Below are 13020 nucleotides of genomic sequence, written 5' to 3'. Positions count from 1 at the left end.
ATAGTACGAGGCCAAACTAAGCAACATCCATGTTCACAGCTCCCCATGAAACTGATATTTCTCAGCTTGGCATTCAGAGATTTGAATAGACAGAAGTTTGTTGGTGGTGTTTTTCTTTCTTTTTTTTTTTCATTTTGTTGAGTACCTAATATTGCAATTCTTCACTGTAGGACACTGGTTAGAAGCAAAGGCAGTATTACCTTTTACTCAGTTATTTTTTTAAATAACCACAATTTTGCCCATCCAATAATTTATCTTACAAACTCATTTGTCATACACACTCTAGTTTTGTGAGAACAAAATTTACTTGGTCATTGATTGAAGGCTTTCAGATTAAAGCAGAATTGGAAAACTCACTGCTTCTGGACCTTTCTCTCTGTTCTATTCCTACATGCTACTTTTAAAAACAAGCAAATAGAAAAGGAATGCTAATTAAATCCTAACCTAATCTAACACAAAGACTTTTTAAAAGTTCTTCAAAGGGTGCCTGGGTAGTGTAGTTGGTTAAGCATTCGACTCTTAGGCTTCAGCTCAGGTTGTGATCTCGGGGTTGTGAGATTGAGGCCCATGTTGGGCTCCATGATCAGCAAAGAGTCTGCTTGGGATTCTCTCTCTCTTTCCCTTTGCCCCTCCCCCTACTCTCTAATAAATAAATAAAATCTTTAAAAAAATAAAAAAAGAAAGCAAACTGCCTGCAACTCCATCATGTAATCAAATTGTTTCCATTTATTCCTGTTACTCCTTATCACTTGCATATACAACTGTTTCATCTTGACAGTACTATCAGAACAGTTTCCTAGCCTGTATTTTCACTTACTGTATCATTAGCATTTTTCCATTTCATTACTTTTTTCCCCTTACTTCCCTCCCCCTCACCTTCAAGATACCCAACGCTTGCAGCCCAGAGAGAGTTATCCTTCTACATGGTTCCCAGTGCTTGGATTAAGTTGGGGGGAAGGGGCACACCAGAACACCATTTAAACCAGAACAATTGACTAAGCTCCCTCATTTTCTTATTTTCCGGACATCCCTCAGCTTCCTACATCCTTCCTCCAGGAGACCCTGTTGCCCTCCTACCCGTTGTTGGAATTAACCAGAAAGAGGAAGTGCAAAGATTGATTTTTAAAAAACAAGAGTGCCCTCGATTTTCAACTGCTTCTGGGATCACAGCAGCAGAAGCCAATGAGTGTCCTTTGCTCAGCTTCTCACACAAGGTCTCGTCCTGTGTGCCTTGCTCTCTCCCTCCAACATCCATATACTCCACCCACCTGGTGACTTGTGCTTTTATTCAGGTTCCACTGCCTCACTGCTCCCACTTACACAGTCCTAAGACAGCTCAACCTTGCCATTCTGCCCTTCTGCCATCCTCCTCGAGCCCCCGTTTCTTGGTTCAGTTTCTGTTTCACCTTCTTACAGCCGAGATGCTCATTTTCACAGCGGTCTAATTAGCACCAGCACTGGGACGAGGTGGCAGAGAAGGAGGAGAGGAGGAAGGGTGGAAGAGGAGGAGGATGAAAGGAGATGAGAGGAAGAGTGGAGGAGGGGAGAGGAGGAGGAAGAGGGGGAGGAGGAGGAAGAGGAACCACAGAATCATGTGGTCATATGGTCTACGACTGTCCCTTTAGCAAGGACAGCCAAGAGGATATTTTTTTCTCCCTGGGACAGTTTTGGTCATGAGACCCCTTGCAGCAAAAGCCACTGCTTTCCCCTCAGAAGGTCGTGCCTTGCTCCCACACTTTGTGGGGACCCTGAAAAAATCATTTAAATGGTTAAATGTTCATTTCACTGCTATGGAGTTGAAGCAGATTTCAGATCTGAAGCTTGTTCCTGATTCAACTTCAGTTGGGAAGCAGGGAGGTAAGAAGTGATCCCCGAGCCAGCCACAGAGGCAAAGGTGACTTCCTCTGCTGCATCACAGACTACCAAGGCATGGCTCCCCCAGAATCTACCTCTAGGCTTGTACTTTACAAGGGGGTGGGCAGCAGAGAGCAGACTTCAGGGTCACATGTGGGATTAGGGCATGGTTCTGCCATTTCCTGGCTCTGGGATCCTCCATAAATCAAAACATTTTGAGTCTTTGTTTCTTCATTTCTAAAATGACGTGATTTAGGGACACCTGGCTGAGTCAGGGGTGGCAGGCAACTATTGATTGTGGGGTTGTGAGTTCAAGTTCCCTGTTCAATGTAGAGATTACTTACAAATAAATCTTTTAAAAAATAAAATAAGCTGATTTTAAAACCCAGTGACTTCATATATAAGGAACTGTAAAGACTAAATGATTAAATAGAAAATAAAAGTCTGGGCAGCCTGGGTGGCTCAGCGGTTTAGCGCCACCTTCAGTCCAGGGTGTGATCCTGGAGACCTGGGACTGGGTCCCGCATCAGGCTCCCTACATGGAGTCTGCTTCTCCCTTTGTGTCTCTGCCTCTCTCTCTCTCTGGGTCTCTCATGAATGAATGAATGAAGAAAAGAAAGAAGAAAGAAAGAAGAAAGAAAAGAAAGAAAGAAAGAAAGAAAGAAAGAAAGAAAGAAAGAAAGAAAGAAAGAAAGAAAGAAAGAGAAAGAAAGAAAGAAAGAAAAGAAAAGAAAGAAAGAAAGAAGAAAGAAAGAAAGAAAAGAAAGAAAAGAAAGGAAAGAAAAAGAAAAAAAGAAAGAAAGAAAGAAAGAAAAAGAAAAAAAGAAAGAAAGAAAGAAAGAAAGAAAGAAAGAAAGAAAGAAAGAAAGAAAGAAAAAGAAAAAAAGAAAGAAAGAAAGAAAGAAAAAGAAAGAAAGAAAGAAAGAAAGAAAGAAAGAAAGAAAGAAAGAAAGAAAGAAAGAAAAAGTTAGTTCAAAAATCCTTTCATACCAGCTGAGGGCTACATAACTGCTGGTTTAATCTATTTGCCATTTAGTGTTACAGCCTGCAGAAAGTTCTTGTTAACTAAGTAAATGGTCAATTTTTCATCAACAGGAATAGAAGAAATCAGCCACCATGTCATCAATGTTTCTTGATTCTAATCCTTGCCCAAAAAATTATTTTCTTTCACAGAGTAGTTTTAAGTGTCCAAGTATTCCAATCCTTAAAATGTAAGCCATTTTACAAAGCCATTACTCCTTAGCTGAAGGAGTAAGGCTTTGCTGGTAAGTAAGTATCCAGTTAGAAGGAGGGAGGGGAATAAACAAAAGCAGATCAAATTTTTTCTACCTTTATTTATAAAGAACACGACTCCTCCTGACACAGACACAAACACTCACATGTCCCAAGGAGAAGCTCATTAAAAACAACAACAGCATAACTGGAGGACATTGGGACCTTATCTAATGCCAGTCTGTGTGCTCGACTTGGGGATCGCTGGGAATGTCATCAAATGTGACCTCCAACTCCATGAAAGGAAGAGAGACCTTCATTTGGAAGGCATGCCCACCCACCAGGCCAGAAGCTGCACACTCAATCTTCAGCATCATCAAACTGTCCTGTTTCGAAGACCATCTTGGAATAATGGGGTATCAGTGGAGGTGGATGGTGCCAACTAGGGTCATAGATCATGTCTCCTTGTGGGGCACAGCACACCCAAGGTTTGACCTCTTGAGAGATGCAACCCTGGATGTCATCGGCATCTGCAAGCAGTTAAAAAACAAACAAACAAACAAACAAAAAAACAGATTAGGGGGGGGGGGGGGGCAGGGACCGAGAGCCAAAAATACCTAGGGGACAGACACCTAAACTTTCTTTGTTTAAAAGCACACAGAGTGCTCCCTGGATTGCAAATGTGTTCATTCTGAGGAAGTCACCTGAGCGGAGCTTCCCAAAGGGGGGTCCTTTGCAGTGCAGAGGCTGCAACTGCAGAAGACAGCACTTCTGTCTGCAGAAGCTAGATTCACACAGATATTTTAAGAGAGCAACACTGTTTCAATGTTAAAACTGATACATTATAAAGTCAACTATAAAATTTGTATTTTTTTCCAATATGAAAGAGAAGCTGTCACAGAAATTTCAGCCCTGTAACAGGTGTCAGGCTAAGGTCACAGACTGGGTCCGTCTTTCAAACGGTCTGCCTGTGGGGTAATTTGGTAGGAGGATCTCCGAACCTTGGACCCCCCAGAAATGCCACACCTACCATATGGATTGCCTTGATCTGCTTTCAACTCCAAGTCCCAGTCCTCGTTAAAAATATCAGCAGCCGATTCCTTGGGCGGACAGTTGGACACCCCTTCTGACAGCTCCCAGGTATTCAGGTCCCCATCAGAATCCTCATCATCCACAGCAAAGCCTTCCTCTTCCGAGTGGGTGCCCTCATCATGGGTAGGACTACCATTAGGGACACTCTGTGCTCCACTGGCTAAGAAACCAACAGAACGGAGAAGGTCTTAAAACCACCAGCATCTGCACAAGGCCTACTCATCATGTGCTTGGAAAATGTTTGCCAGATTTACTGTGAGGGCAAGAAGTGAAACAAGTGTACAGAGTTCTTTAGCCACCTGAGCACTTTATTATTGTTTTTTGAAAGATTTTATTTATTTATTCATGAGAGAGAGAAAGAGAGATAGAGAGGCAGAGACAGAAGCAGAGGGAGAAAGCAGGCTCCATCCAGGGAGCCCGACGTGGGACTCGATCCCGGGACTCCAGGATCACACCCCGGGGTGAAGGCGGCGCTAAACCGCTGAGCCACCCGGGCTGCCCCACCTGAGCACTTTAAAACAAAAATGTAAAATTTAAAAAAAAAAAAAGGGGGGGGGATCCCTGGGTGGCACAGTGGTTTAGTGCCTGCCTTTGGCCCAGGGCGCGATCCTGGAGACCCGGGATCGAACCCCACGTCGGGCTCCCAGTGCATGGAGCCTGCTTCTCCCTCTGCCTATGTCTCTGTCTCTCTCTCTCTCTGTGACTATCATAAATAAATAAAAATTTAAAAAAAATAAAAATAAAACAAATAAAACAAAAATGTTGGGCAGCCCAGGTGGCTCAGCGGTATAGTGCCACCTTCAGCCCAGGGCTGTGATCCTGGAGACCCGGAATCGAGTCCCACATCAGGTTCCCTGCATGGAGCCTGCTTCTCTCTCTGCCTGTGTCTCTGCCTCTCTCTCTGTGTCTCTCATGAATAAATAAATAAAACCTTTTAAAAATAAATAAAAAATAAAACAAAAATGTTCTGTTTACCTTTTACGAAGTATGGTTGATCTTTTTTTTTCAATAAAACTTTTTGCCTTAAATGAGGCCATTAATTGCAAGCTCTTGTAATTTGCACAGGGAATCAAGCAAATCAAGCACAGTTTATATTTTTAGGTAGTTTATGGGTAATTGAGGCAAAGGGCATCTGGCAAATGATAAGCCTTCATGACACGAACTTGAATTGAATTTTTACTATTCTATTTCTCTCTTCATCCTCAAGGAGCACAGGACAAGGTGCAGCAGGAGGAAAGCAGATGGAAGAGCAGAACCCATCTAATCACAATAGACAGCCACCACGTCTCCTCCTCCCAATACTGGAGAGGGCTGGACGGTATATTTTCAAAAAGTCTCAAAATAATGGAAGAAAGTCTGGGAGAGGATAAGAGACCTCCAAGCATATCGTGCTATGGTGATGCCAGGTAGAGCTGGGAAAAGAATCAGCCTAATAACAGCCATGTTACTAGTACTGCATAAGAATGACCAACAGCTATAAGCAAAAAAGTAATAGTTCAGAGCATGGGATCTGGGGCTAGACTACCCCAGTCCAAATGCTGGTTCTGCCAATCAGCAATTGTGTGACTAAGCTGAAACATACTTAACCAAGTCTTCAAGAACTTCAACACACAGCCCAGCCATTCCACTCCAAAGAATGGACCAAAGAATGGAAAACAGGTATTTTAACAAGATCTGTACAAAAATGTCCATGACAGTACCACTCACAATCACCAGAAAGTGGAAACAAGTCAAATAAATGCCCATCAACAGAATGAATAACCAAGCAAGATGTGGTGTGACCATATGATGAAGGGATTCAGCTATAAAAAGCAATGTACTGATTCACTGTACATGAATGAATCTTGAAATTATGCTGAGTAAAGGAAGCCAGACATAAAAGGCCATATAGGGTATCCCTCCATTTACATGCAATTCACATTTGCCTAACCAGCAAAGGGAAACCCAGGGACATAAGGCAGATCAGTGGTCGCCAGGGACTTAAGGAAGGGGAGATGGGGTGTGGCTACTTATCGGGCACAGACTTTCGTCATGGGATGCTGAAAATGTTCTGGAACTAAACAGCCGTGGTGGTTACACAACACCGTAACTGTATGAAGTGGCACTGAGCTATACTCTTTAAAACTGGTAAATGATAAATTTTATGTGTTTTACCACATTTTTTTTTAATTTTTACTCTGTGCCTCAGTTTTCACATCTGTAACTATGAAGATAGGATTGTTGTGGGAGTTGTTTTTAAAAGGGGGCAATGGGAAAAGAAACACTTAGAATTGTACCTTGCACTTACTCAGTGTCAGCTGTTATGACTATTATCTCCGTGTGTGCATGGTGCTTTTTCTGGACTAGCACTCTCTAACAGGACTTTCAGTGATGATGGTAATATTCTCTCATCTGTGCTCCAAAAGGCTAGCTAGCATGAGCCACATGTGACTGCTGAGCACTTTAAACGTGGCTAATGTGAATAGAGAACTGAAGTGTTCATTGTACTTAATTCTATTTAACTTAGATTAAAAGAGCACCAGTAGCTGGTGGCTACTACAGCTCTGTATCTTCCCACCCGATCCTCAGAACCACCCTCTGAGGTAAGCATTATTATCCCCATCATAAAGAAGAAGAAAGGATAAATGACTTATCTAAAGCCACAAAATTCAAGCCCCAGACTCTTGAGCCAGAGCTGCAAGTGAAAACAACATGGCCAGGCTTCAAAGCCTATATACTCCTGCCACTGCCCTAAGCTGTCTTTTCTCAGTAGAAGGGATGGATTTGGACACAGGGGCAGGACTTCACTAAAGAAAGCTCCAACAGGACTTCCAAATGAGGGCACTGTGGAAACACTAAGCAGAAAACACAACTCAGGGACGCCTGGGTCGCTCAGTGGTTAAGCGCCTGCCTTTGGCTCAGAGCATGATCCCAGAGTCCCGGGACTGAGTCCCACATCGGGCTCCCTGCACGGAGCCTGCTTCTCTCTCTGCCTACATCTCTCTGAGTGTCTCTCATCAACGAATAAACAAAATAAGAAAGGAAGAAAGGGAAGGAAGGAAGGAAGGCAGGAAGGAAGAAAAGGCAACTCAGCAGCAAAGAAAAGTGGCTGGAAAGAGGAGGTCAACAAGACGTAGGGACGATCCCTCTCATCACTTCCTTGGTCTCTCCCCACATTCACCCCCTTCTCCACCATCTACTTGCCTAGCCGATCCATGGCCTTCTCGGTCTCTCTCTCCTGCCCAGAGTGGTCAGCAGGGGCAAAGCTGGCCTGCAGGAAGAAGAAACAGTTACCCAGGACTTGGATATGTGGGGTACCCCCAGTATTAAGCTACCGTCTCATGGCCTCAAACCCCACTCTTCCATCCTCACCTTTCTGAGGGTGGGGCTGGGACTCTGCAATCCCTATTTCTGCTTTGCCGTATTAGATGCATCAAGGCTGGAGGTAGAAGGGCCTCTCTCCTTCCTATTCCTGCAGATACCACCCCAGCGACACTTCACCCCTCGCAGCAGCAGCAGTGCCTTCCTATAGCAGCTGCTCGATCCAGTTTAGTTTGCCAACATTGGCAGAGCCAACCTCATCACTGGGCCCTCTCTTCAGGGGTCTCCATCCTAGGCCCTCAGAACCCCTCCTCCAAGCTCTGAGACCCCAGCAGTAGCTGCAGGCAGTGCCTCTTCCTGAGAAGTTGGGATTCCAGCTCTGTGAATCTCTTCTCCTCTGAGCCTGTAAATTTTAATCATTCCAACCTCATTCCCTCTAACTTCCTACCAAATTCTGTCTCCTGATACATGGGGGCAACATGTAGCTGTAGTTCCTAAGTTATGCTCAAGGGAAATCTTCTTCTACAGCCAACCATATGCTTCTCTGCTCTATCACTTAAAGACCATTTTGTAAATGGAACAAGAAATGTTCACAGCCTGCCTAAGAAGACCTGGTTTCAATACAGGCTCTGCCATTCATTCAGAGTGTGGCCTTGGATAGATTGCTTCAACCACCATGCCTGGGTTTCCCTCTCTGGATACTGGAGAGGACTATTCTGACCTTGCAAGGAGCTTACAATTGAGAGAACACTTCTGAAAACACCGCAGACATAACAGGAATGTAACATTAGTTGAACTGAAACCCCCCTTCTTTGCCCTCACACCTAAACTGCACTTGGCACCGGCCTCAATTGGCTCATGACCTAGTCATCCTTAGATTTAATGAATAAATTCCACCTTGGGAATGGTTGAATGACAACCCTCCGGACTACTGCAGGTCAGCTGATAGGCTCCCTCACGTGGACCACTGCCATAGCCACCTGTCCTCCCACTCACCCACCCTGCCCAACCTTAACAGGATTAATCATCACTCTGCTCAAAAATTTTCAACAGCCCTCCACATAGGAGCATAACATTGGCCATGGCATTCACACTTCCCCATGACCACCTATCAACCTGTGGAGCATCGTTCTGTCCCCTGGCTCTGAGGCTCTATGACCCCAGCTCCCAGCCATCTGCCCTGTACCTCGTCACCTCCAGGCCTCTGCAGGCAGCACCACCCTGTCCCCTTGGAGAGAAGCGTACGTCCTGGAGTCTCATCCCATCTGCACTCCAAAGTAATTCTATACCTATCACTACATTTTTCCTATCTTACTCGGGTTGAGTACCATCTCTGACGCTTAAACAAGCATTCCATTCCTCCCTCAGGTTTAGGAGCTGTGTCTCCCGGTACTACGCCAGGCGCCGGGTTTACAGCACCCAGCAGAGGCTTCCGACCCTCAGGGAGCTCACCATCCAGAACTTACTGACCGTAAACAAGGACAGGGGAGGACGGTAATAACGGTCTTTGAAAAACCAGAGGCTGTCTGGCGCGCAAATGAAAACAAGTTTTTGGAGACCCTGCGTCAAGCTGGGCCTTTGGTCTCAGTAAACAGAAAAGGAGAGCGCAGGAGACATCATGCGGTGCCCAGGGCGCGCTGTGCGTAGCCACCCGTGGTCACAGGTCCCTCACCTGGCCGCGGCCCGCCCCCCCCCCGCCCCGGCCCAGGGCCCCCGCCCCCCGCCCCCGCCGTCAGCATCACCTCCCGTCCAGCCCGCCGCGCTCGCCCGCCCACGCTCTCGGGCCCGCGGCCCGGCAGTTTCCAGCGCGAGCGCGCACCCAAACGGCGCGCCCCTGGCCCCGCGGCCCCCGCCCCGCCCCGCTCGGCACGGCCGGCCCGGCCTGGCCCGCGACCCCGCGACTTCCCGCCCCGGGCCGCAGGTGGCGGCCGCGCTCACCCCCGGGCTGGGGGGCGCCCCCCGAGGCGGCTCGGCGGCCCCCAGCGCCCGGGCTCCGGCGGCCTGACGGTCCATGCCTGGCGGCCCGCGGCTCGGCGCCCTGGACGCTGCTCGGCCACGTGACGCGCCCGCCTGGCTGCCGGCCCGAGGATACGCCGCGGAGGGGCCAATCAGCCGGGGGTGCTCCCGGCCGAGGGGGGCGGGACGCGGGTCACGAGGAAGCCGGGGGCGGGGCGGGGCGGGGCGGCGCCGGGCGGCGCGGGAGGGGCGGGGCGGGCGGCAACCCAAGCCCCTCACCTACGGGTCCCGGGATCGGATTTTTGTCGGTCCTGCCGGTGCAGAGCCCAGGGCTGGCGACTAGCTGGGTCTGCAGTGCCAGCTGTTATCTCTGTCTGCCGCACCAGGCTGGATGTGCTTCAGCCCTCCAACCTCGGATTCCTGTTAGAATATTCAGTTACCCGAGCCTACCTGATAGTCTCCGAAGCTCAGCTCTCAAAAGTTTGAATGCAATTTAGCTCCAACCACATTGCACTCTTTTCGTCACAGGTGCTTGTAGAACTCAGGCTAGAATTGGGCCACCCACAAATGGATGTGCCCAGTGATCCTCCATCCTAAGTTAATGATAGTTCTTAAAGTTAATGCATCAGAAACCAGGACAGATGATGGAAACGATGTGCAGACACCATATGAGTCACAGTGACCCTAAACATTGAGCTGCCACGGTAGCCTGGCCTGGGCTCCTATTTTTTGATGCTTGTCAACAACTGGCCCTCTGCAGCCCGAGGGGAGCAGCAGGCGGCCAGGGCAGGAGCTGGAGATAAACTCAACTCTAAAGTCAGCTTTCCCTGCCTTTCCCCATACTGCCTAAACTGTTAATAATAACAAACTTACTTAGGGTGTAATAATCATTTTAACAATGAAGTAGAAGAAAAGCTAGAAGCTGGGATTCTGCTCACTAGGCCACCTTATGACAGTCTTTGGGGATATTAGACAGCTTACTTCATCTCCCTTGAAGAATGTGTTTATAAATCATAAAAGAGGGCACCTAGGTGGTTCAGTTCGTTAAACATCTGCCTTCAGTTCAGGTCATGATCCCAGGGTCCTGGGATTGAGTCTGGCATTGGGTTCCCTGCTCAGCATCAGCAGGAAGTCTGCTTCTCCCACTCCCTCTGCCCATTTTCTCTCTCATAAAACCTTCAAAAAATAGAAAACCATAAAAGATATTTTTTAAAAATTAGTATAATGGGAGTGTGGAAGGGATGGGCAAAACAGGTGAAGGGGAGTGAGAGACACAATCTTCTAATCATGGAATAAGTCATGGGGTAAAAGGTACAGTATAGGGAATGTAACCAATGCTATTGTAGTGGACTTATATGGTGACAGATGGGAGCTACACTTGTAAGCACAGCCTAACATATGGAGTTGTTGAATCTGCTATGTTGTACACCTGAAACTAATGTTCACATTGTGTCAACTACAGTCAAATTTAAAATTTTAAATAAAAAATTTTACTACTCTAAAAAAATTTAGCATAACATTTGATACACACTATCTTTTCTTTCCTCTATGCAGAGAAAAGAATGTGACCAATTAAGGTGTGCTCTGTTCTGACCCATGAGTCAAGTTTTCCCAAATCTAATTGGATCTAGGTCAACACTCTCCAATAAAACCTTTACTAGTGGAAATAAAAGCTCTATTAAAGTGTGCTGTCCAGTATGATAAACATGTGGTTATTGAGAATTTGAAATGTGGACAGTGTAAATGAGAAAATATTTAACTTCAATAGGTTTAAACTGCCACACATGGCTAGAAGCTACCATAACTAACAGTGCAACTCTAGGTGCACTAGCTAGGAGCATCTTGACAACCTGCTAAGGTGAGCCCCATATACTGAGTTGTGATGACCGCAGGGTGATCCACCTTCATAGCCTTGCTTTAAGAACCAGCCACCAAGGGTCACTTGGGTGGCTCAGTCATTTAAGCAGAAGACTTTTGATTTAAGCTCAGGTCATGATCTCAGGTAGTGAAATGGAGCCCCACCCTGGGCTCTGCACTCAGCATGGAATCTGCTTGAGATTTTCTCTCTGCCCCTCCATCTATAAATACGCTCACTTTCCCTCAATAAATAAATCTTAAAAAATAAAAATAAAGGAGCCAACCACTACCCTCTTCGCTCTCATCTCTTATAAACAATACGTACCTCCTTCCTAAAACAAAAATGCCATGGAAGTATTCAGAATCTTAAACTTCCTTAATGGAAATGTGAAAGAGGACATTTTTCTTCTTCTTTTTTTTTTTTAATTTTATTTATTTATTCATGAGAGACAGAGAGAGAGGCAGAGACACAGGCAGAGGGAGAAGCAGGCTCCATGCAGGGAGCCCCATGTGGGACTCGATCCTGGGTCTCCAGGATCACGCCCTGGGCTGAAGGCACCGCCAAACCACCCGGGCTGCCCACATTTTTCTTACTTTAAAACAAATGACAGGGATCCCTGGGTGGCGCAGCGCTTTGGCGCCTGCCTTTGGCCCAGGGCGCGATCCTGGAGACCCGGGATCGAATCCCACGTCAGGCTCCCGGTGCATGGAGCCTGCTTCTCCCTCTGCCTATGTCTCTGCCTCTCTCTCTCTCTCTCTGTATGACTATCATAAATAAATAAAAAAAATTTTTTTTTAAATAAAACAAATGACCAAAACAAAATAAAATAAAATAAAAAACAAATGACAAAAACAAAACAAAACAAAAAAAAGACAAGCAAAAAACACTTAAGAGTACAAAAGATCAAAGTAAAAATGTCCTAAGATTCTAGTATCATAGGACTTAATATGTAATAAAAGTCATACCACAGGGGCGCCTGGATGGGGCACAGTCAGTTAAGCATCTGACTCAACTGCAGCTTGACTTTGGCTCAGGTCATGATCTCGGGGTCCTAAGATCCTGCCCAGTGTCCAGCTCCACACTTCCCAGACTCTGCTTGAGATTCTTTCTCTCTGCCCCTCCCACTCATGCTCTTCCTCCCTCTCTAAAAATAAATCCTTTTTAAGAAGGGGAGGGGAGCCTGGGTGGCTCAGTTGGTTGGGCATCTGCCTTCTGCTCAAGTCATGATCCTGGGGTCCTGGGATCAAGCCCCTCATCAGGCTCCTTGCTCAGTGGGGAGTGCATCTCCCTCTCCCTCTGGCCCTCCCCCTGCTCATGCACTCTCTCTCTCAAATAAATAAAATCCTTTAAAAAAAAAAAAAAAGTACCACAAATCAATAGAGAAAAATGGCTACAAACAGTGGTTGTAGAAAATTTAGTTAACTGCTTGGGGAAAAAAAATTAGTTGCCTTCAGCAAGAGGAAGAGTTTTCAACAACAGAAATCATACACACACCAAAATATCCTCTGGGAATCAAATACCACCACCAAACAAAACAAAACGAAACAAAACAAAAAACAAACAAACAAACACCTAGGGACAAATTATTTGCAATAAAGGAGAGACAAACTAAAAATTAATAATTTAAAAACTCTTTTAAATTAATAAGAAAAAGTTTTAAAAATAGTCAACATGAAAAAATAAGAGAACATTAACTTCATTAATATAAAAAATGCACATTAAAACAATGACATCTCACTTTTCTTCTA

The 13020-nt window shown here is 45.9% G+C and overlaps 1 protein-coding gene across 1 annotated transcript; it reads right to left on the bottom strand.

Annotated features, from left to right (window-relative positions):
- Window positions 1–3168: 3168 nt before the first annotated feature.
- Window positions 3169–9567, bottom strand: COPRS (coordinator of PRMT5 and differentiation stimulator). The gene is made up of 4 exons (XM_072747748.1): window positions 9397–9567; window positions 7338–7408; window positions 4097–4314; window positions 3169–3596 (listed from the first exon to the last, which is right to left on the bottom strand). Exons 1-4 carry the CDS (start codon window positions 9469–9471, stop codon window positions 3427–3429), a joined length of 534 nt encoding a protein of 177 aa, XP_072603849.1. The 5' UTR covers window positions 9472–9567; the 3' UTR covers window positions 3169–3426.
- Window positions 9568–13020: the final 3453 nt, after the last annotated feature.

This window comes from Vulpes vulpes, chromosome 2, assembly GCF_048418805.1.
Source record: "Vulpes vulpes isolate BD-2025 chromosome 2, VulVul3, whole genome shotgun sequence".
Lineage (NCBI taxonomy): Eukaryota > Metazoa > Chordata > Mammalia > Carnivora > Canidae > Vulpes > Vulpes vulpes.
The sequence above is the reverse complement of the archived record's forward strand: the minus strand, read 5'-3'. Positions and strand labels throughout refer to the sequence as shown.

Coding starts and splice junctions, on each gene's coding strand:
- COPRS (XM_072747748.1), bottom strand. CDS start 9,471: ATGGACCGTCAGGCCGCCGGAGCCCGGGCGCTGGGGGCCGCCGAGCCG. Junction 7,409..9,396: donor GGGCGCCCCCCAGCCCGGGG/GTGAGCGCGGCC, acceptor TTCTTCCTGCAG/GCCAGCTTTGCCCCTGCTGA. Junction 3,597..4,096: donor AGATCAAGGCAATCCATATG/GTAGGTGTGGCA, acceptor AACTGCTTGCAG/ATGCCGATGACATCCAGGGT.